Consider the following 25,811-nt stretch of genomic DNA (forward strand, 5'->3'; position numbering starts at 1 on the left):
ACGCGATAAATTAGGTTAAAAGTTGCGTAATGATTAAATATGGTTTGGCTCGTGTTAAGTAATGTCATAAGCTTCGCTGGGTGTCGATGTCACTGCAGTGAGATGCAGCGCGACACTCTGAGTGACACAGGTCACTACACATGCCACTAGCGAGTGACACATGACAGTGGAAAACCGGACGTGCCACCGGAAGTGTCACTACACTCAGTGGCATGTGCCAGTGTCATCTGTACGTCAGATGTCGTGTCACTCCATGTTAAAACTGCTACTGTGAATCTGCGTTCAAGCGCACACAATAAGCTAAAACTCGCCCCAAGCACCGGCAAAAACAAATAACAATGAATGTGTCGAGTAAGGACATATCTTAATTATTTATTAATAAACTTATTCTGAGTCAGTGTCGCAAAGATCCTGACTGGCAATCTCCTCTTGGACTCAGAAATTCATCTTTACGGATTACATGAAGGAGTTTTTTTGTTTTCGATTTGTTTTATTTCGTTAAGTAATAATTTAAAGCTTTCTATAAATATATTTATTATGTCTGTGAGGCATATACATTTTGCTTCATTTTGTTAAGCGCTCCTGTTCAAAAACCAGACGACAGAAAGCGCATAATTTTGGTTTTCTTTATTTTATAAAAACGCTGTAACGTTTTTGATGTACTACTCGTACTTTGTGAGCAAAAATGACGGATAACTTTAAATTGCTCCCACTGAAAAAAAGCAAGTGATTGCTCTGGCGCCTCGATGTCCTGCAAGCTTTTTATAAGCAAACTATGCGCCTAATAGCACACATTCTTTAACGTTTAAGCTACCATTGTTTTATACTTGAACTGTTTTATATCTTTTATTTTAGGCAAGTCGTGATGATCTGAGAAGGCAAACTGATCAAACAGACAATGATGGTCTTCCACTGGGCGCTGTTCGTTAAAAAAACAAAACTTATTTTTAACGAATAAAAAATGCTCCAAACGTTTTTCTAAATAAGCCGAATAAAAAACGAAACTAAATATAAACACTTTGCCATTAGGCTACATACAAAACTGAACTATTTCATAGCTGAAACACTAAGTTGTTTAAGGAGAAGGGGGAAATATATTTTTGTCCCGTCTATTGCTTCACCGTTATTTCGAGAATAAACCCAGCGTAAATATGCAGATGTCATTCCCAAAACATATCAGCGTATATGTGCCGAAAACGAAAGTTTCATACAAATTCTGAATGGATTATAGCCTGGAAAATGCAAAGCACGCTCCTCTTATTATCACTAAAAAGCGTCACTAATCTTAGTTCATAGAGATCTCACAAAGATCCGTTATAATTTATAAAGCTCTCTAATTTACACAATTAATCTTTTATTTACATGGCGTCTACACTCAAAATATGATTCACGAGCACACAAAATGGCACTTAATAAAAACCAATCCGGCGCTTTCAGCAGTGAGTGAATTCTGTGAATCTAGAGAAATGACAGATCAATATCCGTGAACCTGATTTTTTTTCCCCGCAGCCACAGTACGCCGGAAATCCGGCGTGGTGCCGGAACGCTATCACCCCTGTTTAAATAAATGGCAGGTTTATTAAATCTTAATTTAAAATAATATTTTATTACATAAGATATCCTTGTCAAATTTCACCTATTTTGTTCTTACCTTTATTGTGTAACATTTTTTATCTATTACATTTGTTCTCTTTTTGCTGTTCATGTAAATTGTTAAGATACAGCAATGTTTCCCTAAGCCTGTATGAATTTTTTATTTCTGCATAATAATGATTAATAATAATTGTTATTGATAACAATCCCATAATAATACAAATAAAATAGCAGGGACAGAAGCAATAACACCTAATAGCATCAGTTACTTGATAACCCTACCTGATAGCCTTTCTAGTGTTGGCACATTGGTACATCTGCACAAAGATGTCGGACAGCTGCTTGAAGATCTTCCTTTGGAGAAATTTTACACTCGAAAAATGTGAGTATTTACTCTAGACTGCAAAGCCCACTCCAACACTTACAAAAATAATAAATGCTGTTCACAAACACACAAACACACACACACACACACACACACACACACACACACACCACAGCTATGCATGAATAGTCACTAGACAAATGTAGCCAAGGTGAGTACATCTTAATTTTCAGTCAAAAAATGAAATAATGTAGTTATACATTATTGAAATTATTAATGTATTCATCAACAATTAAAGAAAATATGGATGTATGATTAAAAGAATTATTAATAGTAACCATGATAAATAAATACAAGTCAACAAGATACGAAACTAAGCTTTATTCAAACTTATTCAAACAATCATGTATTTCAGACAAAACCCCATGTTCTGCTGCATGCTGGACTTCACTTGTTTTTGCCATCACATCCCTCAGTGCTGCAGTCAGACTGGAACAGAGTTGTGAGGTGAGGCTGTCCATGCCTGAGAAACCGATTCATACTGAAGATGAAGAGACCACACCAGCATCTGGCTCAGATGAGGACACGCAGGCAGGTGGAGGGATGCAGGGTCTTGTCCATGGCACTATAGCATCTTCAACATTTCCTTCATCAGCACACTGCTGTTCTTCATCATCATCACTGCACACACCAGTCTGAGGACATTTCAGATTATGCAAAGCTCTTAATAAAGAAGTCATTTAACAGCACACTTTTTGAGTTTCATTTGAGTTCTGAATTGGAAGTAATAACATGATCTTACTTCATGTTTTGAATTCAGGTTTTCTCTGTTTTCTTGCTCCAGCCCAGAAATGGCATATAAATCAACATTAAAGAAATTGTTGTAATAGCGGTTTGAAATAACAATATTTTGTTAAACAAATATGATGGTAGCATTTGTTCAGTCACTCTGCATCAGCTAACACACAAACATGTGTGCTTCCTTCTCTATAACAACCAGACAAGTCACGTTACCTCTGTGATTTGTGTGCTCAAATTATACTTTCATAAATGTATCACCAACTGAACAGAAGAAAACATTACTGTATAAATATTACATGTATCTAACCTAAGCTGTATTGACAAAAGTGCATTCTACATCAACACAAACAAATCACTCAAATGTCTGTTTAATGTTATAATTTGCTAATCTGCAATACCTCTTATATTTTTCTGTCAGACATTGAATAATCGTCTTTATGTAAATTAACGTTTGAAACGTCATGTGCTTACAGAAGTTCCTACGTGATAATTTACAGCAAGATAAAATAAATATAGTGTAAATCTTTACACTTTCAGTAATTCTATAGTTCACTGTACAGAAGCTCAACTATTGCTATTTTACTGTAACTTAACTCAAGGAACCGTCTTGCTGGATTTAATTACTTACATGTAAGATGTCTAAATCCATCCAGTTTTCCACGATGTGACGTAGCATCATCATCTTGCCGTATGGTTTTTCGTGGCCTCCTGTGATAGATGTACCCATCTGATGAACACTTCAGAATGTGGACAGAAGCAGTAGGAGATTTCTCGCTTTCTCTTTCACGAGTTTATACGGATACGACGTGGAATAGTGCACGCAAATCTGAACGCCTTGAAAAAGTCGTAGCGCTACCGGTAGTTGTCAACAACAAACTCTTCCGCCTTAAAGCTCCGCCTATGCTGGTTGATTGACACCTCATTTGCATTTGATTTATCATTTGCGATGTCTGTTTGAGCATTTGATTCACCATTTGCGATGTCAGTTTAAGGATTTGATTCACCATTTGCAGAGTTGTTTGAGCATTTGATTCACCATTTGCAATGTCGGTTTAAGGATTTGATTTATAGTTTGAGCATTTGATTCACCATTTACGATGTCAGTTTGAGGATTTGATTTATCATTTGAGGAGTCGGTTTGAGGATTTGATTCACCATTTGCAAAGTCCGTTTGAGCATTTGATTTATCATTTGCAGAGTCAGTTTGAGGATTTGATTTATTATTTGCAATGTCGGTTTGAGCATTTGATTTATAGTTTGAGCATTTGATTTATCATTTGATCTTTTAAGCATTTGAATTTTCATTTTAATTTTGATAGGAAAAAACTTCCATATATAGGTCTTTTACCATACTTAATCCTTTCATCTGCCAATTTTTAAACCCCATGTCATTTCTTCCAGGGATAAAACAGTTATTTCCCCATATTGGTGAAAATGGAGAGATGCATATTTCCTCATCTAAGTAAAAATGTGCCTCGTGCCATACAGATAGAGTGTTTCTAAGAAAGGGATTGGGAGTGGACTTTTTAAGTTTTTTCACATCGTCAGAGTGTAGATATAACTGTATAGGAAGTAACAATTCTCCTTTTTCAATATCAACCCAGGATGGTTGGTCTGTGGAAAAATAATACATAGCAGTTTGAAGCTTTGTCGCCCAATAGTATAGTTTTATATTTGGCACTTGAAGCCCTCCTCTGTCGTATGGCAGGTAGAGAAGAGATAAATGCAAACGGGGTCGTTTATTATTCCATATGAATCTGGTAAAGGCTTTTTTAAGAGTAGAAAAGAAAGCATCAGGTAATGGAAGGGGAATAGATTGAAAAAGGTATAAAAATTTCGGTAAGATTGACATTTTAATTATACGTATACGTCCTGCTAACGAAATGGGCATTGCACTCCATTTGTCCAAAGATTCCAAGACTCCCTTTATTAGAGGATCATAATTAGAGGGGACTATGTTGTCTATATTGGGCGTAATTTTAATCCCTAAATAAGAGAAACCATTAATTTCGTTGGCAAATTGTTTATGACTTAAGGGGCCTTTCCTCTCTTGCTCATTTAATAATAACAGAGTACTTTTACTATTATTTATTTTATAGCCCGAGAATTTTCCAAATTTTTCAATAATATTGGTAAGCACTGGGATGGATTTTTTCAAATTGGTTAAAAACAAAATAATGTCATCTGCAAACAAAGATATACGATGATCCCTCTTTCCTATCTTCATACCCTTTATATCTGGATTTTTCCTAATAGTCATAGCCAGGGGTTCAATTGCAAATAAAAACAACAGAGGTGATAGTGGGCATCCTTGTCTTGTACCTCTGCTCAGATTAAATAAGTCAGAAATATTATTATTAGTTATAACTTGCTCTCAGCTGTTTGTAAATGCATTTTTTTTTTGCGTTTTTATTTTTTAGTTTGCTCCATCTTGCTTTTCTTCAAAGGACACAGATGTTTAATCAGCTGTTGTTCAGTGGTGAATTAGAAAACTTAACTATTAATATTAAGCATCACCACCGTCCACCCTACATCTACGCCCCTGTATGTAGTAGTGCAGGGGTTTTCAAAGTGTGAGGCGCGCCTCCCCTGGGGGGCGCCAGAGCATGTCAGGGGAGGCGGGGGAAAAATATTATATAATAAAAATATAATTATTAAGTTTAATTATTATATGTATTTTTATTATTTTTAAACGTTTTAAGTAAACAAAGCTAAAAAAATAATATGTTAAAAATAAGAAAACCTTTTTTACCCAGAAGGCCATAGCTGTGAATTCGCTTCTGTTTGGCAAGCCCACCAATACAGGTATATGCCTGCTAATCATGCTGCTAATGCAATGAATCGGTTTCTGAGACCCCCGATTCAAAGCATTCAAGTTCAGGGCTTAAACCCAAAAGACGACGATATGATGATCAGTATTTGAGTTTAGGATTTACGTGGACAGGACCAGCTGATGAACCACGACCTTTATGTGTGGTTTGTCAAGATATTTTGGCTAATGACAGCATGAGACCCGTTAAACTTCGGCGACACCTTGAAACCAAGCATGATGAGGTAGCAAGAAATCCTCCAGAATTTGTGTGTGTGTGTGCGAGTGCGTGTACGCGTGCGTGCATGTTTGGGAGGAGGGGGCGCCAATGGATAAGTTGTGTCAAAAGGGAGGCCCACTGTCTTAGACTTTGAAAAACCCTGTAGTAGTGTTCTAGGTTATATTGATGCGTAAAGAATGCTCCGGCTTCAATACAGTGCGTTACAGTACACGACTGCCCCCTACTGTTCATGTCTTTATTTGCTAGACCATCTTTCCGTGCTAACGTGCCATATGTCGTGGCCATGCGAGATTACTTTGTTTCATGCGCGTGTTAGTTCATGCCAGATCTGTATATACATTTACCTGATTTTATTTTTTTACTTTTTGTTGCCTTCTCACCTGCTAAAAAAGCGGGGGATGTAGCTTATTGTGTGTCAAGTGACATAACGGAAGTGGGTGGAGCTAGAGGGTAAAGTCGGTGGCGGGAGCGACAGAACAGAAAAGCATGTTACTGATGAAGAACGTAATAAAAATAAGCTAGAAGCTATTACTTGTGTGAGTGTGTGTGTGTGATCATCTAACATCTACACAAGCCATCCAACTTCCCCTTCCCCCACTACAATGTCTATCCATCCATCCATTTATTCATTTTATTTTGTAAATGTGCTATTTTTCAGGCTGATCTCAGAAATACAGTAATTTTTACAGACAGAATTTTAGGTGCAGGCTAGGACTGTCTCTGCCATTTGCAGATAACGTTGTCTTTTTGGCTTCATAGGACATGCAGTAAGTGGGACAGTTTGCTGCTGAGTGTGACATGGCAGGGAAAGAAACAGCACCTCTAAGAAACCATTGTGCTTGACTGGAAAAAGGTGGCCATCTCCAGTTTGGAGGAGAGTCTTTACCCCAAATGGAGTTCAAGTATCAGTGTTTTCCATTAGGAATGGAATGTGAGATTTAAAGATGGATCAGTGCAGCGGCAGCAGTAATGCAGTTGATGTGGTTGTCTGTTGTGAAGGATCTGAGACGAAAGGCAATGTTCGTAATTTACTGCTCAATCTAGGTTCCTACTCTCACCTATGGTCATGACTGAAAAGAACAAGATCTTGGATACAACCGGCCACATTTTGCGAAGTGTTATGACCCGCTTGTTAGAGTCGCACCATAAGAGTGCCAACAAAATAGCCTGAATGCAAATTATTTATTATAAAAGTAACTCATAGAACAAACAATCAAAGCAACCAACAAATGTTTAGGGATAATAATGACGATAAAGAACTTAGGATATAATCACAACAACACTTTAACTACATGACAAAATTAATGCAAAACAAAACCATAAGGTTGAAGAGCCAATGAGATGGCAGGTCTTGACATGTGGACTCCCGTGTAGCCACAGCGTCATGCGGTAGCTAGCACAACAACTTTTATATACCCATTGATGAGTATTGCAGGCATCCAATCAGGATTTACCACATACTCCAATCTGGAGTCATCACAGTGTATAAATATTGTAAAACTTAATACCTGTCGCTCTGCCTAAATCATAAAATAATCATCAAGTTTGTATTCTACTCAAAGTAAATGCAGTAAACTAGAAAAAATCTAGAATCTAAAAGTAAAGAACTTCACTAATAAAAGCTGCAACACAGGACAATTGAATGGGCTTTTAAAACTTGAGGCCCTGGTATACTGCAAACTAAGCGTCCTAGAGCTCCACCTTGTTTGATGTGCGGTGTCTTCCCAGTGATGTCTCTCATTCAGGGAGTCAGACAGTGAACATCATTTAAAACAACACTAGCTACATGAATACACTGGAGAGAGTACAAATTTATCTGCACTGGTACAATCACTTGCAAAGAGATTTTAAGCTGCAGAGGAGCTGTTGGCCAGATGTTTATGACAGTTCTTCTCTCAGCCACCACCACGGTGTTTACGGTAAACGCGAGAAGCGCAACACATTTACAACCCGACCTACTGCAGTGTAGGAGTGTTGGAAAACAGTATACTGTCACTCAGCCTTTTCAAACATTATTCAGACATGAAACATCCAGTGCACAGAGAAAATGTTTTGCTGCATTCATGTCATGTGTGCAACTTTTTTGTCTATGTGTTTCTTAAGCTGCGCCGAATGATTAAAACTCTGTAGACACTGATCAGATCTGTACGGTTTCTCTCCAGTGTGAATCCTGTTGTTTTCAGATGTGTTAACTGATTAAACCTCTTGTAAAAACACTTGTACGGTCTCTCCAGAGTAAATTGTCTGGTGCAGTTTCAATTTTGGAGCTGTAATAAGTCTTCTCACACTCAAAGTGCATATACTCTTTCACATCAGTGTGGTTTTTCATGTGTTTATTAAGGTTTGCTGATCGGTTGAATCTCTTCCCACACTGAGTGCATGTGAATGGTTTCTCTCCAGTGTGGGTCTTACATAGTCAAGTGATGCAATTTCCAAGGTCAAAGTTCACCAAGCTTGAACTTTGCAAGGCAGTGAATTGCGAAACTTGACGCACAAACTTACGTTTCCAGTCTGACACATTTGCGTGCGTATGAATGGAAGTCTATGGAGAGAAAAGTCCGGTGTGACCACAGACCCCAATTTTATCCTCCTTACACTGGCTGCCTGTTAAGTTTTGTATTAAATTTAAAATATTAATTCTCACCTTTAAAGCTCTAAATAATCTAGCTCCTGTTTATCTTCTGTCTCGCTACAATCCAACTCGCTCTTTAAGATCTCAAAACTCCGGGCATCTGGTAGTACCTAGAATAGCAAAGTCGAGTAAAGGAGGTCGAGCCTTCTCATTTATGGCTCCTAAACTCTGGAATAGCCTTCCTGATAACATCCGAGGCTCAGACACACTCTCTCAGTTCAAAACTAGATGATCCCAAGGTTTCCATACCCTGGACCAGGCCGTTTCCTGAGCTGCTGCTGCGCTGGTGGTCATGGGGTGTGGAGAGCATGAGACTGATTCCAGTGATGCTCCAGGGACAGACGAGTCTTCACTTAGGCCAGCTTCCAGCCTCCACTGCTGAGACTGCAGCTCTGCACAAGACTTTTGGCCAGCGGAGAAATGAAAATGGTCGTGCCCAACTGAGTCTGGTTTCTCTCAAGGTTTTTTTTCTTCACTCCTATCAGTAAAGTTTTTTTTTTCCCTCTCCGCTGTCGCCACTGGCTTGCATGGTTCAGGATCGGAAGAGCTATGCATCAATGGATTTGCTCTTCAGTGTTTGAACTCTCAGTAATGATTTAAACCACACTGAACTGAGCTGAACTGAAACACTAAAAACTGAACTACCCTGATCCAATTTATTATGACCATTTATGTAAAGCTGCTTTGACACAATCTACATTGTAAAAGCGCTATACAAATAAAGCTGAATTGAATTTAATTAAGAGCAAGTGAATGGTTTCTCTCCAGTGTGGATCCTCATGTGTAGATTTAAGTTTGATGATTGGCTGAAACTCTTCCCACACTGAGTGCATGTGAATGGTTTCTCTCCAGTGTGGATCCTCATGTGTTGATCAAGGTGTGATGAGCGGTTGAAACTCTTCCCACACTGAGTGCAAGTAAATGGTTTCTCTCCAGTGTGGGTCCTCATGTGTATATTAAGTGATGACGCTTGGCGGAAACTCTTCCCACACTGAGTGCACGTAAATGGTTTCTCTCCAGTGTGGATCGTCATGTGTTGTTTAAGGTATGATGAGCAGTTAAAACTTTTTCCACACTGAGTGCATGTGAATGGTTTCTCTCCAGTGTGGATCCTCATGTGTTTATTAAGTGATGATGCTTGGCGGAAACTCTTCCCACACTGAGTGCATGTGAATGGTTTCTCTCCAGTGTGGATCCTCATGTGTTTATAAAGGGATGATGATTGGCGAAAACTCTTCCCACACTGAGTGCACGTTATTGGTTTCTCTCCAGTGTGGATCCTCATGTGTTGATTAAGGTGTGATGAGCTGTTGAAACTCTTCCCACACTGAGTGCAAGTAAATGGTTTCTCTCCAGTGTGGGTCCTCATGTGTTTATTAAGTGATGATGCTTGGCGGAAACTCTTCCCACACTGAGTGCACGTAAATGGTTTCTCTCCAGTGTGGATCCTCATGTGTAGATTAAAGTTTGATGATTGGATGAAACTCTTCCCACACTGAGTGCATGTGAATGGTTTCTCTCCAGTGTGGATCCTCATGTGTTTATAAATGGATGAGGATTGGCGAAAACTCTTCCCACACTGAGTGCACGTTATTGGTTTCTCTCCAGTGTGGATCCTTATGTGTTGATCAAGGTTTGATGAGCGGTTGAAACTCTTCCCACACTGAGTGCAAGTAAATGGTTTCTCTCCAGTGTGGATCCTCATGTGTTGATCAAGGTGTGCTGAGCGGTTGAAACTCTTCCCACACTGAGTGCAAGTAAATGGTTTCTCTCTAGTGTGGATCATCATGTGGTCATTAAGTTGTGATGATTGGTTGAAACTCTTCCCACATTGAGTGCATGTGAATGGTTTCTCTCCAGTGTGTATCATCATGTGAATCTTAAGTTTGCTTTTGCTTGCCAAAATCTTTCCACACTGAGTGCAGGTGAAACAATTCTTGTCTCTCCTTTTCAAAATACCATCAGTCTGTAAATGAGTTTTTTCCTCAATTTTGACATGATGTTCCTCCTCTTTCCTCTCATTCTCTTCAATTAGGTCTGAAATAAATAAATAAAAGATTAGTTTTCATTAAGTCTAAAAATCTCTCATCAAAAGCTGAAAAGTAAAAAGACACTGGAAACATTGGCTACACACACTTATTTTGATGCATGTTAAATGTAAAATAATATCGGATCATATTTTGTTCAGTCATTAACATGTACACATTTAAGCAGATTAAATTCATCTTTATTTATCTACTGCTTTTACAATGTAAATTGTGTCATAGTCGCCTAACATAGAAGTCATTGTAAATTGAAACGCTGTCAGTCTAGTTTTCAGAGTTTCTTACATAACTGATCATAAAAGTAATTTTGGTCACATTGATAAGACACAGATTTGAAAGGTGTAAATGGTGTGACGACCCTGGTATTCCAGTTTGGATGTGGCAGATCCTGTTAAGGTGCCATGGTTGCTCCCTAATTGGTTCAAAGCATATAAATGCGAGAGTGAGCTAGCTTCTGTAGGATAGTGTGGCTACTGGCCGTCCTTGCATCAAGACCATCTCTTTATTTTGGCAACCTTATGGTTTTGTTTGGCATTATTTATATGTGTAGTTAAAGTTAGTTATTTTCTTCATTTTCCCCTAGACATTTGTTTGTTTCTTGATTTGTTGTTTTATTAGTTGTGTATATTAAATAAGTTGCATATATATTTTTTTTGTTGTCTAAGCTCTTTTATGTTGCAACTCGAACGAGGGGGTCCAGTTAGATACATCCAGTTAGATCATTTTGTTCTCTTGATCTGGAATACCTTATGCTTCGGTGCCAACCACACTGGCCACCAAGAGAGGTCACAGCTGTTATAATTACAGATGTTTGCATCCACCCTCAAGCCAACACAGAGCAGGCGCTTAGGGAACTGAATGGGAGCATAAGCGAGCAGGAAACCACACACCCAGAGGCAGCATTTATTGTTACAGGGGACTTTAACAATGCCAATCTCAGGAAAATCACTCCAAAATACTATCACCATATCACCACAAACATGCATGGTGACCGAATTTTGGACCACTGCTATTCTCCGTTCCGGGAAGCCAACAAATCCCTCCCCCGCCCACCGCTAAGCAAATCAGATGACTCTTTTGTTCTGCTCTTGCCTGCTTACAGGCAGAAACTGAAACGGGAACCACCCACCCTCAAGACGTTTCAAAGCTGGACGGACCAATCGAGTTCCATACTTCAAGAATGTTTTGATCATGTGGACTGGTAGATGTTCCGTGCAGCTTCTGATGACGACATTAAAGTTTACTCAAGACCCCGTTACATGCTTCATCAGAAAGTGTATAGAAGACATGGCCTCAACAAAAACTGTTCGTATCTACCCCAACCCAAAACCATGGATTGATGGCAAAGTTCGAACAGCCCGATCAGTGTGAACCTCCGCCTATAAATCCAGAAATGCTGAGGAACAAAAACAAGCAAACTACAACCTCAGGTAAACTATCAAAGCAGCAAAACATCAATACAGAGGTACAAGGTAGAGGGGAGGAGTATGTGGCAGGGACTTAATTACATCATAAACTTTAAAAGTAACAAACCCGTCACTGTAAACATTTCTGCATCTCTCCCGGACAAGCTCAACTTGTTCTACACCTGCTTTAAAGCCCAGGACAGCACCTACACACTGTGCGCTCCCGCGGCCGATACCAAAACCGCCAGCACACTCTGTTTCAGTAGCAGACGTAACGAGATCTTTCCGGAACATCCGGAAAGCTACGGCCCAGATGGCATCCTTGGACGTGTACTTAAAGCATGCGCACACCAGATAGCGGGGGTTTTCACGGACATCGTTAACCTCTCGCTCTCTCGGTCTGTGGTTCCCACATGCTTTAAGACAGCTACTATTGTGCCCATACCGACATAATCTAAAATTACATGCTTAAATGACTGGCGTCCAGTTGCTCTGACACCCATCTTCAGCAAGTGCTTTGAGAAGATGTTTAAAAAGCACATCTGCTCTGTACTGCCTGCTCACACTGACCCTCTGCAATTTGCTTACAGGAATAATCGCTCCACTGATGTTGCAATTGCTTTCACTTTGCACACTGCTCTGTCTCACCTGGAAAACAAAAACACATATGTGAGAATGCTGTTTGTGGACTACAGCTCAGTATTCAACACTATAGTGCCTGCCAAACTAGTGGTGAAGCTCCAAGCTCTGGGTCTACACAGCTCTATGTGCATCTAGATCCTGGACTTCCTGTCAAGAAGACGCCAGGTGGTCAGAATGAACAACATGACCTGATCCACACTGATGATCCACAGAGCTGTGTTCTCAGTCCACTCCTGTACTCCCTGTACACACGCGACTGTACAGCCAAACACAGCTCCAACGTCATCGTTAAATTTGCTGATGACAGTGGTGGGCCTAATCACAGATAATGATGAGATGGCCTACAGAGAGGAGGTTTACACTCTGACGCAGTGGTGTGAGGAAAACCACCCCTCACTCAACATCAGCAAAACCAAGGAGCTGGGAGAAGAGAGAACACACCCCCATCAATATCAACGGGACACCAGTGGAGAGAGTCAGCGCTTTCAAGTTTCTTGGAGTACACATTGCTAAGGATTTGACATGGACTGCTCACACAGACGCAGTGCTAGGGAAGGCACAACAACGCCTCTTCTTCCTCAGGCGTCTCAGGAGGTTTGGAATAAGCCCTCACATCCTCCGCTCGTTCTACACCTGCACTGTGGAGAGCATCCTGTGTGGCTGTATCACCACCTGGTATGGAAATAGCACCAGCAGCAATCGCAAAGGCCTACATAGGATTGTGTGAACTGCTGGTCGCGTAGTAGGAGGTGAGCTTCCCTCCCACCACGACATCTACACCAGGCGGTGCATGAGGAAAGCCAAGTGAATTATAAGCGATTCTAGCCACCCAAGCCATAGACTTTTCTCTCTGCTACCCTTAGGCAAATAGTTCTGCAGCATCCGGTCGCGCACCAGCCGACTAAAGGAAAGCTTCTTCCCTCAGACTATCAGGCTGATGAACACTTAATACCCCTCACTGCACACCATGCATATGTAGCATGCACTGCACTTTAACCAATACATACCTAAAACAATACTGCCTACAACTATGGGTACACATATTCATTATACATATCGCTGTCAACAATTATAATGCTGCCAAATTATATTTGCACTGTCTGTATTTTGTACTGTCTAGAGCCAGCACCTAAGCTTTTCACTCATCATAGCACACGTGCTGCTGATGATGTAACAATAAAAGTGATTTGATATTCATGGCCATTTTTTCTTCTTTGGCCTTTATTATAGCAACATTTATATATACCCCTACATACAAAACCCACAGATACCTTTCGGGTGCTTCGGATGCTTCTGATAAATGTTTTCAACAGCCCATAAAATGGGTGGAGTAAAGACAAACTTTACCAGTTGGAATGTGCGGAGGCTAAATCACCCAATAAAACGAAACAATTAAAATCAGTTAAAAACAGTTCAAATCCGATATTGTATATTTACAGGAGACACATCTGTTGAAAAATGACTATTCTAAACTTAGAGGAGGCTATACACAAATATATTATTCAAACTTCAATAGCAAAAGTAGGGTCGTTGCTGTACTCATACATAAGAATGTACAGTTTGTCATTGAGTCAAATGTGCTGGATAAAAATGGCAGAAACATAATAATCCAAACTTTTAACATGTCTGTGGTCCTGGCCTATGTGTATGCTCCTAATTAGGACAATGTACACATTTTCATTGATTTATTTTCAATTTTGCCTAGTCTTGACACACACAATTTAATTTTAGGAGGCGAACCTCCTGAATTTAATTCACCCGTGCATCAAACCTATTCCAGGATTGACCATTTTCTCCTGGACAAGCAGTTACGTCCCTTACACCCCATTCACAAGGGGCATCAGCGTCAACGCTTCCCGTTCACTTTGAATGTGTGACGTCAGGCGTTGCCGAACTGCATTGTGGATTCGTCGACGCTGCTTCAGAAGCATTGTTCGCTGCAAAAGTTGGGACTTGATAAACTTTTCAAGCGGCGATGGAAGCATCAGCCAACAGATCGCTGTATGCAAATACACCAGCTCAGACTGTGGCCAATTGCTGTGTAAATTCATTGGCTAACGCTGCTATGACGATCACGTCAGCCCCAACTTCAGACACGCTTTCTGTCAAGCGTTGACGCTGAAGCCCCGTGTGAATGGGGCATTAATGTCAGCAGTAGAGTATGGTAGTATTGTTATTTCGGAACATTGTCCAGTCTCTCTAAAGCTATGTTTTCAGGCAATGGAATCCTCCAACATACATGGCGGTTTAACTCAAGACTCTTGGCAGATGACGATTTTGTAAAATATATAAGATAAGTTTGAGCATCCTATGGTATACTCTGAAAGCATTTATAAAAGGACAGATCATTTAATATCAAGCTAGCGCAAATAAAAGAATGTCAAAACGGCTTACAGAGATTATGAATTTAAATAATACAATTGATCAGCTACACTCAACATCACCTTCCGAAGAGCTCCATTAGAAAAGACTCCTTCTGCAAGCGGAATATGACTCCCTGACAAGTGAAAATGTCCACATAAGATCACGCTAGATTCATTATGAACATGGTGAACGAGCTGCCATGTTACTGTGTTACAAACTGAAACAATCCTCAGCAGCTGCTTTTATAGCAGCAGTTAGTAAGGGTGAGGGCAGTATTATTACTGATTAACAGGGTATTAATGATCAATTTAAACACTTTTATAAAACCCTTTGCAGCTCTGAGGTAAACGAAATTGGACGTATTGAGAGCTTTTTCAATTATTTAGAATTGCCATACCTTTGTGATTCAGATCAGTTGGCATTAGAATGAAATATAACACCTTCTGAAATTGAAAATGCAATTAAAAAATTGAAAACCGGAAAAGCACCAGGCTCTGATGGCTTCGGGCCGAGTTTTATAAGAAGTTTACTGCCAAGCTAACACCACTGTTGTGCAAGGTATTTGATGAAGCTCTTGTTTTGGAGACAATTTTTTAGGTACTTTCAAGTCCATAGTTTCGTAAAAAAAACACTTCTCTCCTTCACTGAACCAACCATAAGCATGCTGGATAGATAAATTGGTAAATATGGACTCCTATCAAAGGGGTATGATGTCCATGTTATATGAAGTGGTCTAAAGAACTGCCTCCCCTTGCCTAAATTGTATAAAGCTAAAATGGGAAGACGGACTGGGACTAGAAATATCAGATACAGCCTGGCAATATGCCATAGTACTGGTACACTCATCCCCTGTATGTAGTAGACATGGTCTTTTTCAGTTTAAGGTGCTTCTTAGGCTTCACCTATCTAGGAGCAAGCTGGCAAAAATGTATCCAGGGTCAGATTCATCTTGCCCCAGATGTGGTTTGAAGCCAGCAGATCTGATGTTCTGGCGATGCCCTAGATTACATAAATTTTGGGCCAATATTTTTAGATCATTTTCATCTATATGTAATAGAGATCATTGCCTTTTCTTTTTTATTGGCCAGACGTCTGATTCTCCTAAGATGGAAAAAACAAACCCACCATCCCACAAACATTGGATATTAGAATTGTTATCACATCCTAAACTCGAGCACCTTAAGTACATCATCCGATACTCTACAAAAAAGTTTTAGAGGTTTGGCAGCCTTTCCTCTCCTACATGGAACGCTCAGAGGTTATTATATCCTTGGTGAAAGTTTATCCCTAGTTTCCTAATTTATTTGATCTATTTTTATTAATTAATTTATTTTTATTTTTATCTTTCACCCTTTTTCTTTATGGGGTGTATGTCTGTAGCTATGTACCATGTTAATTTGTTGTTCAATATGTGTGTTGTGGAAAATTTGAAGACTTTGGAAAAATCAATTAAAATAGTTGAATAATAAGAATGTAAGAAGTACTAAAACAGTTTTTAGAAGAGTAATAATCCAATTAATCTACTTACAATCTACTTACATGTCTCTGTCGAAGGTCTGTGAATTTAAGCTAGTTATTAATTAAAGAAGAACAAGCCTTTCTCGTACGTGACTTTGTTCTTTGTCTAACTGAAATGTAGGCAATAGCTATGTAAGATGAGAAAATATTATATATTCTTCAATTATATATTCCTTTAATGCTAATCAAGGACTACTGAGACATTCCAAGCATGGGATGGGTCCTACTGGCTTGGTAGAGTTGATCACAGCTCCAATACACATCTCTGCCATTTGCTTACAGTGACCATGTGCTTTTCACCATACACAATTCTTCTGCTTGTGATCTTCCTTCAAATAGCTTTATCATGTTTGGTGTCATTTGACAGTTTATGACTTAAGCATTGTAGTGCTAAAATCAATAGAGACATTGATTGCTTGTATTTCAATATATTTACTATTCATACTAGTCATGGCCTGAGGAGAGTATGTTAATGTTCTTCTCACCCACTTTATCTCCTCTCATGTTCAGTTCGTTTAGGGGGGTTGATTTTCACTCTTGTTTGACAATGCTTTGCTCAGGGTATAATAAGGAACGGTAAGTGTTGATCTGGGAGAATGGCTTTTACTCTGCATTTCCCGCACAAGGCTGCGTAGCCTTATTTGCTAACAAAGGGAGTTTCACTGTCTTTGTTGCTCAGCAGTGCACGTTACAGCTAATTTCTTTATATAGTATGTTAGTTTGTTTCATTCTACTGTCTGTATATTAAAACATGTAACTTAATAAACAACTTTACCTGCTTTAAGCTTTGAGATTTTTTCTCTTTATCAATGATAATAACAACTTTGATGGAGTCAGATAAATAATGAATTTAAACACGCCATCCTTCAACTGCTTTCTGTTTCCGACTATTTGTTTAGAATCGCAGCATAAGCTCCAAACCTTACAGCAATGGAGTTTGCATGTTCTCCCCGAGCTGGGGTGGGTTTTCTCTGCGTGCTCCGGTTTCCCCCACAAGATCAAGACAAGCAGCATTACACTGTTTTAAGGATCTAAAAATTTATTCTTTAAAAAGCAAAAAGATTTTAATGGCGGCGCCTGCTGGTACGTGAAGAATATGGTCAATATTGATGAACTTCACACTCAAAGGTTTGCATATCATCAGCATGCTGTAATCCATTTCTTAAGCAGCAGAAGTCTTTTTTAGACTAGTTTGTTGGCCAGTTGTAGTCAGTGCAATGCTAAACGTTATTGTTCCACTATAATTTGTTTTGTCTCACATCGTCCCACAACAACATCATATAGTTTAGAATACTGTACAATGTTTTATAATAATTAATTATTTTAGTGTCCATTTTCATTCAGCATACTTAAAATTAGAGTCATCCACGTTTTCTGACATACTTTAAATCAGGGTTTCTACAGATGTCACCAAGTTAAATTTAAGACTTTTAAAGACATTTTAAGACTATTATGAATGAAATTTTAGACTAAGGAATTTTTCAGATGGCCCTGATGAAAAAAGATTTGTATATGTCCTACCAATAAATATTTTATATATAATATTTAATAATATTAATGATATAAAAATATTTAAGATATTTCTTAGCCAAAGATCTTAAATATTGTGTAAAAACACGAGAGCTCGACTTGGATCCACACACTTTTTTTCCAAAATAAACTTTCTTTAAAATAAAAAAAACAAATTAACAAATGTTTTAAAAGTTTTAAAAACTATATTGAACTAAATCCATTCAAAACAATCTGTCCAGGTGGATATCCTCAGCAGTCTTTACCATTATGATAAATAGAGTTAAAATGACCTTTTTAAATAAAAGTTGAAAGTTTTATTGAGATGGATTGTTGGTGATTGTATGGGTTTTGACCAAATTGGGTAACAAAACATGAACACAGGAAAATTAAGACTTGTTTAAAAAAGATTTAAGACCTACAACACAATATTTCAGTAAATTTAAGACTTTTTAGGGGCAAATTTTAGATTTTGGAATTTAAGACATTTTAAGACTCCGCGGAAACTCTGTTTAAACACAATAGCCCTGATAATTAGTTATTATAATAAAGGTTTAATTCTAACTCTGATACTATCTGTGAGAACTAGTAACACCTACTAGAAACAAGTTTAAACTCATAAAGAAGTTGATGAAAAAAAGGGAATTGTGATCTACCCGACATATGCAAATGGAAAGTACCAAGCCAACACTATCACTGTAATAGCAGATATCTTCTATGAGAATACTGTAGGTCAAATATTGTCAGCTCAGGTGAACTTTTTTTTAATTTATTGTTATTATTTATTTTATATAGCGCCAGTGCTCAAGGGTGCTTTACACACAGTAGGAGAACAAGAAAAGCAATAACCTTAAGAAGGTAGAGAAAATGGAAGACTAATAATACTTAAAATAATGACAAAAGACACGAGAACAAGCAACAAAAGAAACTCGTTCCTATCTTTCAATGAGTGCTTATGTGCATTTAGGAGAACTAGGCAGCACACTCAGGGCTGCAACATGGATTTAATTTAGTATTATTATTATTAAAATATATCTGAATGAAAACTAACTTGTTTGTTCCTGCAGATCTTCCTGTTTGACTGTGAATGTTTCTTCAATCTTCACATCTTCACTCTCCTCTTTAATAAACGCCATCTTTATAACAGTGTGGAGATCAGTCGCTTCAGCAGGAGTTTTTCTCTGTTTCTGGACACTTTATCCTGTTTAAAATTAACAAAACAATGAACAGAAGCAAAATAACTTCTCTTCAACACTTGCTTCAACAGTTTCTTTATATGAGAGTGATTAACAAAAATAAATCAGGTAAGTCTGAGCAAGAAACAATTGCCACAAACAAATGACCTAATAAAAACTAGTTCTCCATTTCTTATATATATATATATATATATATGGCTGATTCCAGCGTTATGGACGTGACATTTGCAGTAAAAAAATGAAACGTATATTCTCAGAGAAGGTATGTGTTAACAGTATATTGAAATATATGTTTATATTTTTCTTACCCCTTAACCATGGAGTTCAGGCATCAAAAAAATATCAGTCTATGCAGGTGTTTTATATTTAAAATGACGGCAAAATGAATGCGTTACGGACGTGACAAAAAAAAGACATGAGTTTTGTGAGTTGACATACTTTGTGAAAATTCTGTGAATGAAAATGCAGAAGCCAAAAAAATATATAACAGTCAAAAGGATAAGGGTTGGCTCTGCATGGGACATATATAATTAATTTTATTTAGTTTTTCATTTTTGCATTAATGAGGAAAAACTATCGTTACGGACGTGACTTGTCTTCGTTACGGACGTGACTGCTCTGAAATTGACAGTTGACACATTATGAAAATCAGATAGGCTAAATGCTTTCAAACTTGACCAAAGACCTATTTGTGGATATCTGTTGGGTGTGTAAACCAATAAACTTTAACCTCTGAGACATCTGAATGGTAATGTTGCACAATTAATCAAACTTAAATAGATATCACCTTGTTATATTTAATTCGTATTATGGCATGTGTGTTGTTAAAGGTTAACGCACGTTCGAATGTTCAAAACTCAATTCGGTAACAATGTTGCATGCTAACATGGTGCTTTTATACTCTGAATAATATAGAATTGATAATAAACATAATCAGCTATAATGGGCCTATGTTTAGCAGGCTCCTAAAGTTAGTGTTTCCAGACAAACTTGAATTAAATCATTGCCCGACTGTTGCGCAAGACTGTGTCTACGTGGAGAATATTTAAAATCTAGTTTTGTCACAGATATGGCAATATTATATTTGACAAAGTTTATTTTAGTTTTTTCTAGTTAATGTGTTAGTTGATGGAATAAATAATTTAATTTCTCCACTCGCGCTTGCTTTCTTTTTCTCGTCGGCAGTCACTTCAGGACAGGTTGCAAAAAGTTCATACGCACCAGCAGGGTGAGAGAGAAAACTTTAAAACTTAAGAAAGGTTTTGTGTAGGCTATGTTAAACAAGCATAGAAAAATAGTCATTGGTTGTAGGCATGTACGATGGATGACTATAATGTTTATATTTTTAGGCTATAGTTCATAACCGATTGTGTAAAATATTGAATTAAATATTTACAGCTGCAGGTCCTATCGATTTTCTAACAAATTTAATACTCATAGTTAAAGCTTAGATCAATATCAAGATTTTATTCTTATTTTATTCTTATTCTTATTAAAATAATTTTAATAAGCACTCAAGCGCATTTGCCGGGTGCTGGAAATCTTTGAAAATGTTTCAATTTTAATGTAGGCTATAGCCAATTTTCAAGCTTTGAAAGTGCTTAGATTTTGGATAAAGGGCTTGGAAAATGAATTGTGTCGCTTTGATAATTTATCTTTATAAATAGTTATTTAATTAATGAAATAAAAAACATATTTATGCTCTGCATGAAATGAAAACTCCGCTGTGGCCTGACCCGCGGCGTGCGCATTTTGAGCAGTGGGAAAAGACCAAATGCATGGAGGTTATTGATTATGCGCCTTGCGCACCTCGCGTTTTGTCATTGCGCGCTTTGTGCGCTCCAGAAGAAAAGCATGTTACCTCAGTGGCGTCTTTCATTCTTCAATCAAACGAAAGCAGAGGCGGGGTTTCCTTGGAGGTGACAGCAGTGTCAAGATGACTACGGCGAACTTTTTAATGACGGAGAGACTTGTGGTCGCTGTTTTAAGTCATCCAAAGTTGTATGACTTTACAAATCTTGAATTTCATAATGTTATTTAAAAAATTTAATTATGTAAACATTGACAGCTACACTCGCGCACAATAGACCAGCTGATTCAGTTGTTATCTATAGTGACATTCAAAAGAGCACCGTGCTCCTTTTCTTCATGTCAACATAAAATGCATTGCGGAGCGCCTCACGTCTCTGGAATGACGAAGCGCGTTCGTTGTGATCGGCTTTTATGAGCAACACATATTTGTTAACTCGCATGACAGTAACACGTGCAAACACACGTGCTTACAGATGTTTTTTGCCAAAAAAGCAAAATGAAAGAAGGATATTCTGGCCACAGTTTGACACAGGAGTTGACGAACCAGCGCTGATCCTGGTCGTCTGTGCTGCCTGGAGCCGCGTCATAAACTCAACTAGGCATATTCATGATTTAGTGCAGACTACAATCAACAAACCACCCTTTTTTCCATTTGGAAAATAACAGTTATTAATAGTTCTTATATACATTTTAAATAGCCTAATCTACAAATCAAACAAAGACAAATATTTTATAACTTCGCACCAAACTGATGCTTTCATTTTACAGCTTATAAAACATGTATGCAAATTAATGCAGTATCACATGTAAATAACAAAATTGTTATATGCTTAGCCTATACTTTACAAAATGTATAGGTTCAAAGCCTTACATGGTTCATTGTCATTATCTTTCACTATAGGCAGTGCGTGCGCACATGAACCGCAAAGACGGAGGAAATAGGTTAAGTCATTATGGCCAATTATGGCAATATGTAAAATGTTGTTTTCTTATTAAACATTTATTTCTGAAATGTTACTAAAGTGGTTTATAGTTAAATGAAATGTTCAGTTCTTGATATAACATATGGATGTTATGTAATGTAAGTCAGTAATTGTAATGCAGCATCATAATGAACAAATATGCGCTAGTCATTGGCTTATATTAATAAGGAGTTCAAAAATGGTCACGTCCGTAACGCAAAATTGTGGTTGTTTAGAGCAAAGACCTGAGATGAGTTGGCGATCATAATTAGTATAAACATATTTTGGCTTTGTATACAAAGTTTCATTTTATTTGTTATAATATTTATTCCACAATATAAACTTTTTCATTAAATCGTTACGGACGTGACACGTGACCGAAGCTGCGTGATGTCGTAAATATGTAGCTCATAAATCAAAAGGGCAATAATGTTATGAAAAAGTAAGGATAATTATTTATACTACAGACTCCAATCCTTCTGCAGAATGATTACTGTTAACATAAAGCATGGAAAAGGTGAGTCTTTAACCCCTTTTTTAAAAGCACGAAAAGTGGTTGGATGATAATGAAAATTAGCATTGGCACAATTCTCATATTTCATGGATAAACAAAACAATTTCCTTAAAAATTCAACAAGAGCACATCATAAAAATAAAATATAGACCTTAATAAGCAAATTGAAATAGGTTTTGTTATTTTGGTCAAAAGTTTATTTTTTCATGATAAGGTTGACATTTTCATGGAATTGCTCATATATATATATATATATATATATATATATATATATATATATATATATATATATGTATATATATATATATATATATATATATATATATATATATATATATATATATATATATAATGTATACTTTTTTTGGAATGACATTATGCTAGTAAATAAATAAAACCTTCATTAAAACACTTAACGTTACACACATTTATGTTGTTCAAACAATTGCCCTCGATTTCTGTAATTAAAATAGTACTTCGTTGAATAAAGGATTAAAATAATAGTCAACCGCAGGTATATGATATCGAAAGAAAAACCTAAAACTTTAATCAATCGGTTTATATTTGTGTAAAGTTGTGAAACAAACCTTCCTCCAGTTGAACCGCAGCGCGGAAGCGGCGCAGCCTTATGACGTCACACAACACGCCAAAATAAAAGTCTTTTTTGTTCAGCTTTTTTGCCACTTACTGTTGCAGTCAGGACATCATAAATTTCACACTCCTTTTCACATCTCACACAACATATCTGCTCTCTCTCTCTCTCTCTCTCTCTCTCTCTCAAATACACAGACATTCAGTATTTGAAGTTGATCAAAACTTTTAATCCAAACATTTTTACACAATTTTGAAAAACTTGTTTCATCCACTGTGTTTTTTTTTCCATCCAAAGTGTTTTTTTTTTTCGTTTTTATTTTTGCAAAAAGTTTACATCACAAAACAGAACAATCAACATCGCAAGGCATATTTACCATTAAAATATATTAAAATTGTTACAACTGCAACAAGGAGCAAGGAGCAGTACAAAAGATCTACATCAAAGGACAAACAAAACATTATGAAAATAAATGTTTTAAAAATTAAGTAAAGAGAGATTCAGCTATTTTACTTTGATTTCTGAAGTATTTGATGCTTTGAGCCACTTTCTCTACCTCAGAAAGAAAACATCTAAAAGAGGGTCTGCACTTTTTCCACTCACAGCAATGAATATGACGTTTACCCATTAGTAAAATAAAGTTCACAACATCAGAGAAAGAAAAATGTAAATCAGCTTTGTAAAATAAAATATCTTCTAGAACAATAGGGGGGACTGAAATCATCTTTAATGAAAGCCAAGGATGGATGTCAAACCAGAATTAAAAAGTAAATTCACAAGAAAAAAAAAGTGATCGAGTGTTTCTGGAGCAGATCTACACTTGTCAACATCAAAGTTAAATCTTTTTTGAATAAACTAATTCACAGGATATATCCTGAATACAATTATGTAATGAGTTTCCTTAACCTCAGGTGCTACAGGATATTTAAGAGAAAAGGTAAAAGCTTTGTCCTCTACTAAGGGTTTAACAACTCCTAGATGATGACACTTAAAATCACCAATGATAAGCATTTAAATTGTTTGTAAATAAGCTTGATGTTACATTTACCATCGAAAATGTCAACATTTGATATTTTTAAAAATGGAAGAAAAGTTACAAGTATACATAGGAGATCAAAACAATTACTTTGAATTAACCTAAACAAAGCAATAGGTATAGCCTCGCAAATTTCAGTATAACCTTTATCTGTGATTTTAACTCTATATTTATTTAAAAATTCGTTATGAGATAGTAGCAGTCCATTTACATCTAACAAATCATTAATAAATATAATGCCTTTATTGTACCAGTCACCTCTAAACAATGATTTCCTGTTAATAATAACAGCCCTTTTATTTCAAAGAGTGGATTTATGAGGGGAAAATTATGGGTAAATATCATTTTCCAAAAAAGTAGTTCTTGCTAATGAAAATTAGACAGCTTCAAAGGAAGTTTTGAACAATCATAATCATATCTTAATACAAATTCAAGGCCACCATTTTTTTTAAACAAATTATTTGGGATATGATACCATATTGAATAAGGCTTTGCTAAACACTCTTTCAATCAATTAACTCTAAAAGTGCCATGAAGACATTAAAAATCGATTGCTTTTAAACCTCCATATTCATACTTTTGATCATATGATTCTTACGTAAATAATGTGTTTTATTTTTCCAAATAAATTTAAATAATATTGAGTTAATAAATTTAACTATTTTGGGAGGAGTATATAAGGGATAAGTTAAATATATAATTTTAGATAATCCCAGTCAAAAGAATTGAACCCAATATGGAAAGGTCTCTAGCTAGCCAATGATTTAGGGATTTTTTCATCCCTTCCATTTTAATATTAAATTCTATTAACAGAATTTTTGGTGATGGTAACTCCCAAATATTTAACTTCTTCTTTTACTAGAATACCCTCTAATTCTCTTAAAGTACAATTCTGAATAGTTAATATTCCACATTTTCTTAGGTTTAAGGTGAATTCAGAAGCTTTAGGAAACAGAAATTTTGACAAGAGCTAAAGGGAGCACATCCCTTTTTTAAAGAATTAATAGAGTGTCATCAGCAAACTGACTTAAACTAAAAGTCCTACCAGGTATATCAATACCTAAAGTGTACTCTGAATTTTTTAAATATAATGACATAAGTTCAACAGCTATATCAAAAAGAAAAGGTGAGATGGGACATCCTTGATGGATTCCTCTTTTGATGTAAACTCCAGGAGATGATCCTGAATTCAGGGATTTACTACTGAATATATCAGTATAGAACATGGTAATTACCCTACAAAAGCTCGGACTAAACCCAGAAGTTTTTCTAAAGATTTTCTAAAGACAAAAAAGGATGCTCAAGGGTATCAAATGACTTGAAAAAGTCTAGAAATAGAAATAAACTTGTCTGAGGATTTAATACCTATAATCGAGCACATCAAGTATCAGTCTGATATGATTGTAAATACTTCTCCCTTTAATGAAAGCTGATTGTGTTTCATTTATTATCTCGCCTATACCTTTTTTGAGTCTATTGGCAAATACATGAGAAAGCAAAAATCATTGGACAAAAGAGTTATGGGTGTCCAATTGTCTAAAAATAATTGGTCTTTGCTTGGCTTTGGAACTAAATGATTAAACCCTGCTTCATAGAAGTAGATAGTTCTCTTTCTCTATACATTCCTTAAGTGCTTCAAAAACTAAAAATCTCATCTCTGGCCAAAAATGTTTATAAAACTCAACTGTGATTTCATCTGTAGCTGGGGATTTTCCATTGAACATTTGAGAAATAGCAACATCAAGTTCAGAGATAACAATGTCAGATTCCATCATTTCACAAAAGCTGTCATCTATAATAGAAACTTTTATCTT

The 25,811-nt window shown here is 36.9% G+C and overlaps 2 protein-coding genes across 3 annotated transcripts in view; both read right to left on the reverse strand.

Moving 5' to 3' along the window:
- The window catches only part of LOC148681932 (uncharacterized), a 398,953-nt gene that overhangs the window by 67,536 nt on the left and 305,606 nt on the right, over positions 1–25,811 (reverse strand). The gene's annotated exons all lie outside the window — the stretch shown is intronic.
- LOC148681934 (uncharacterized) lies at positions 6,399–23,007 on the reverse strand. Of its 2 annotated transcripts, XM_088650383.1 has the most exons (4): positions 22,957–23,007; positions 18,937–19,086; positions 12,317–12,500; positions 6,933–10,438 (listed from the first exon to the last, which is right to left on the reverse strand). In XM_088650383.1, the coding sequence occupies exon 4, from the start codon at positions 10,272–10,274 to the stop codon at positions 9,141–9,143; it is 1,134 nt and encodes a 377-aa protein (XP_088506509.1). In that variant the 5' UTR covers positions 10,275–10,438; positions 12,317–12,500; positions 18,937–19,086; positions 22,957–23,007; the 3' UTR covers positions 6,933–9,140. The 2 variants fall into 2 exon arrangements, with proteins under 2 accessions (XP_088506508.1, XP_088506509.1); XM_088650382.1 differs by lacking the exon at positions 12,317–12,500 and having other exon boundaries at positions 6,399–10,438.

This window comes from Danio rerio, chromosome 4 (genome assembly GCF_052040795.2).
Source record: "Danio rerio strain M-AB ecotype USA chromosome 4, GRCz13ab, whole genome shotgun sequence".
In the NCBI taxonomy this organism is placed as follows: Eukaryota; Metazoa; Chordata; class Actinopteri; order Cypriniformes; family Danionidae; genus Danio; species Danio rerio.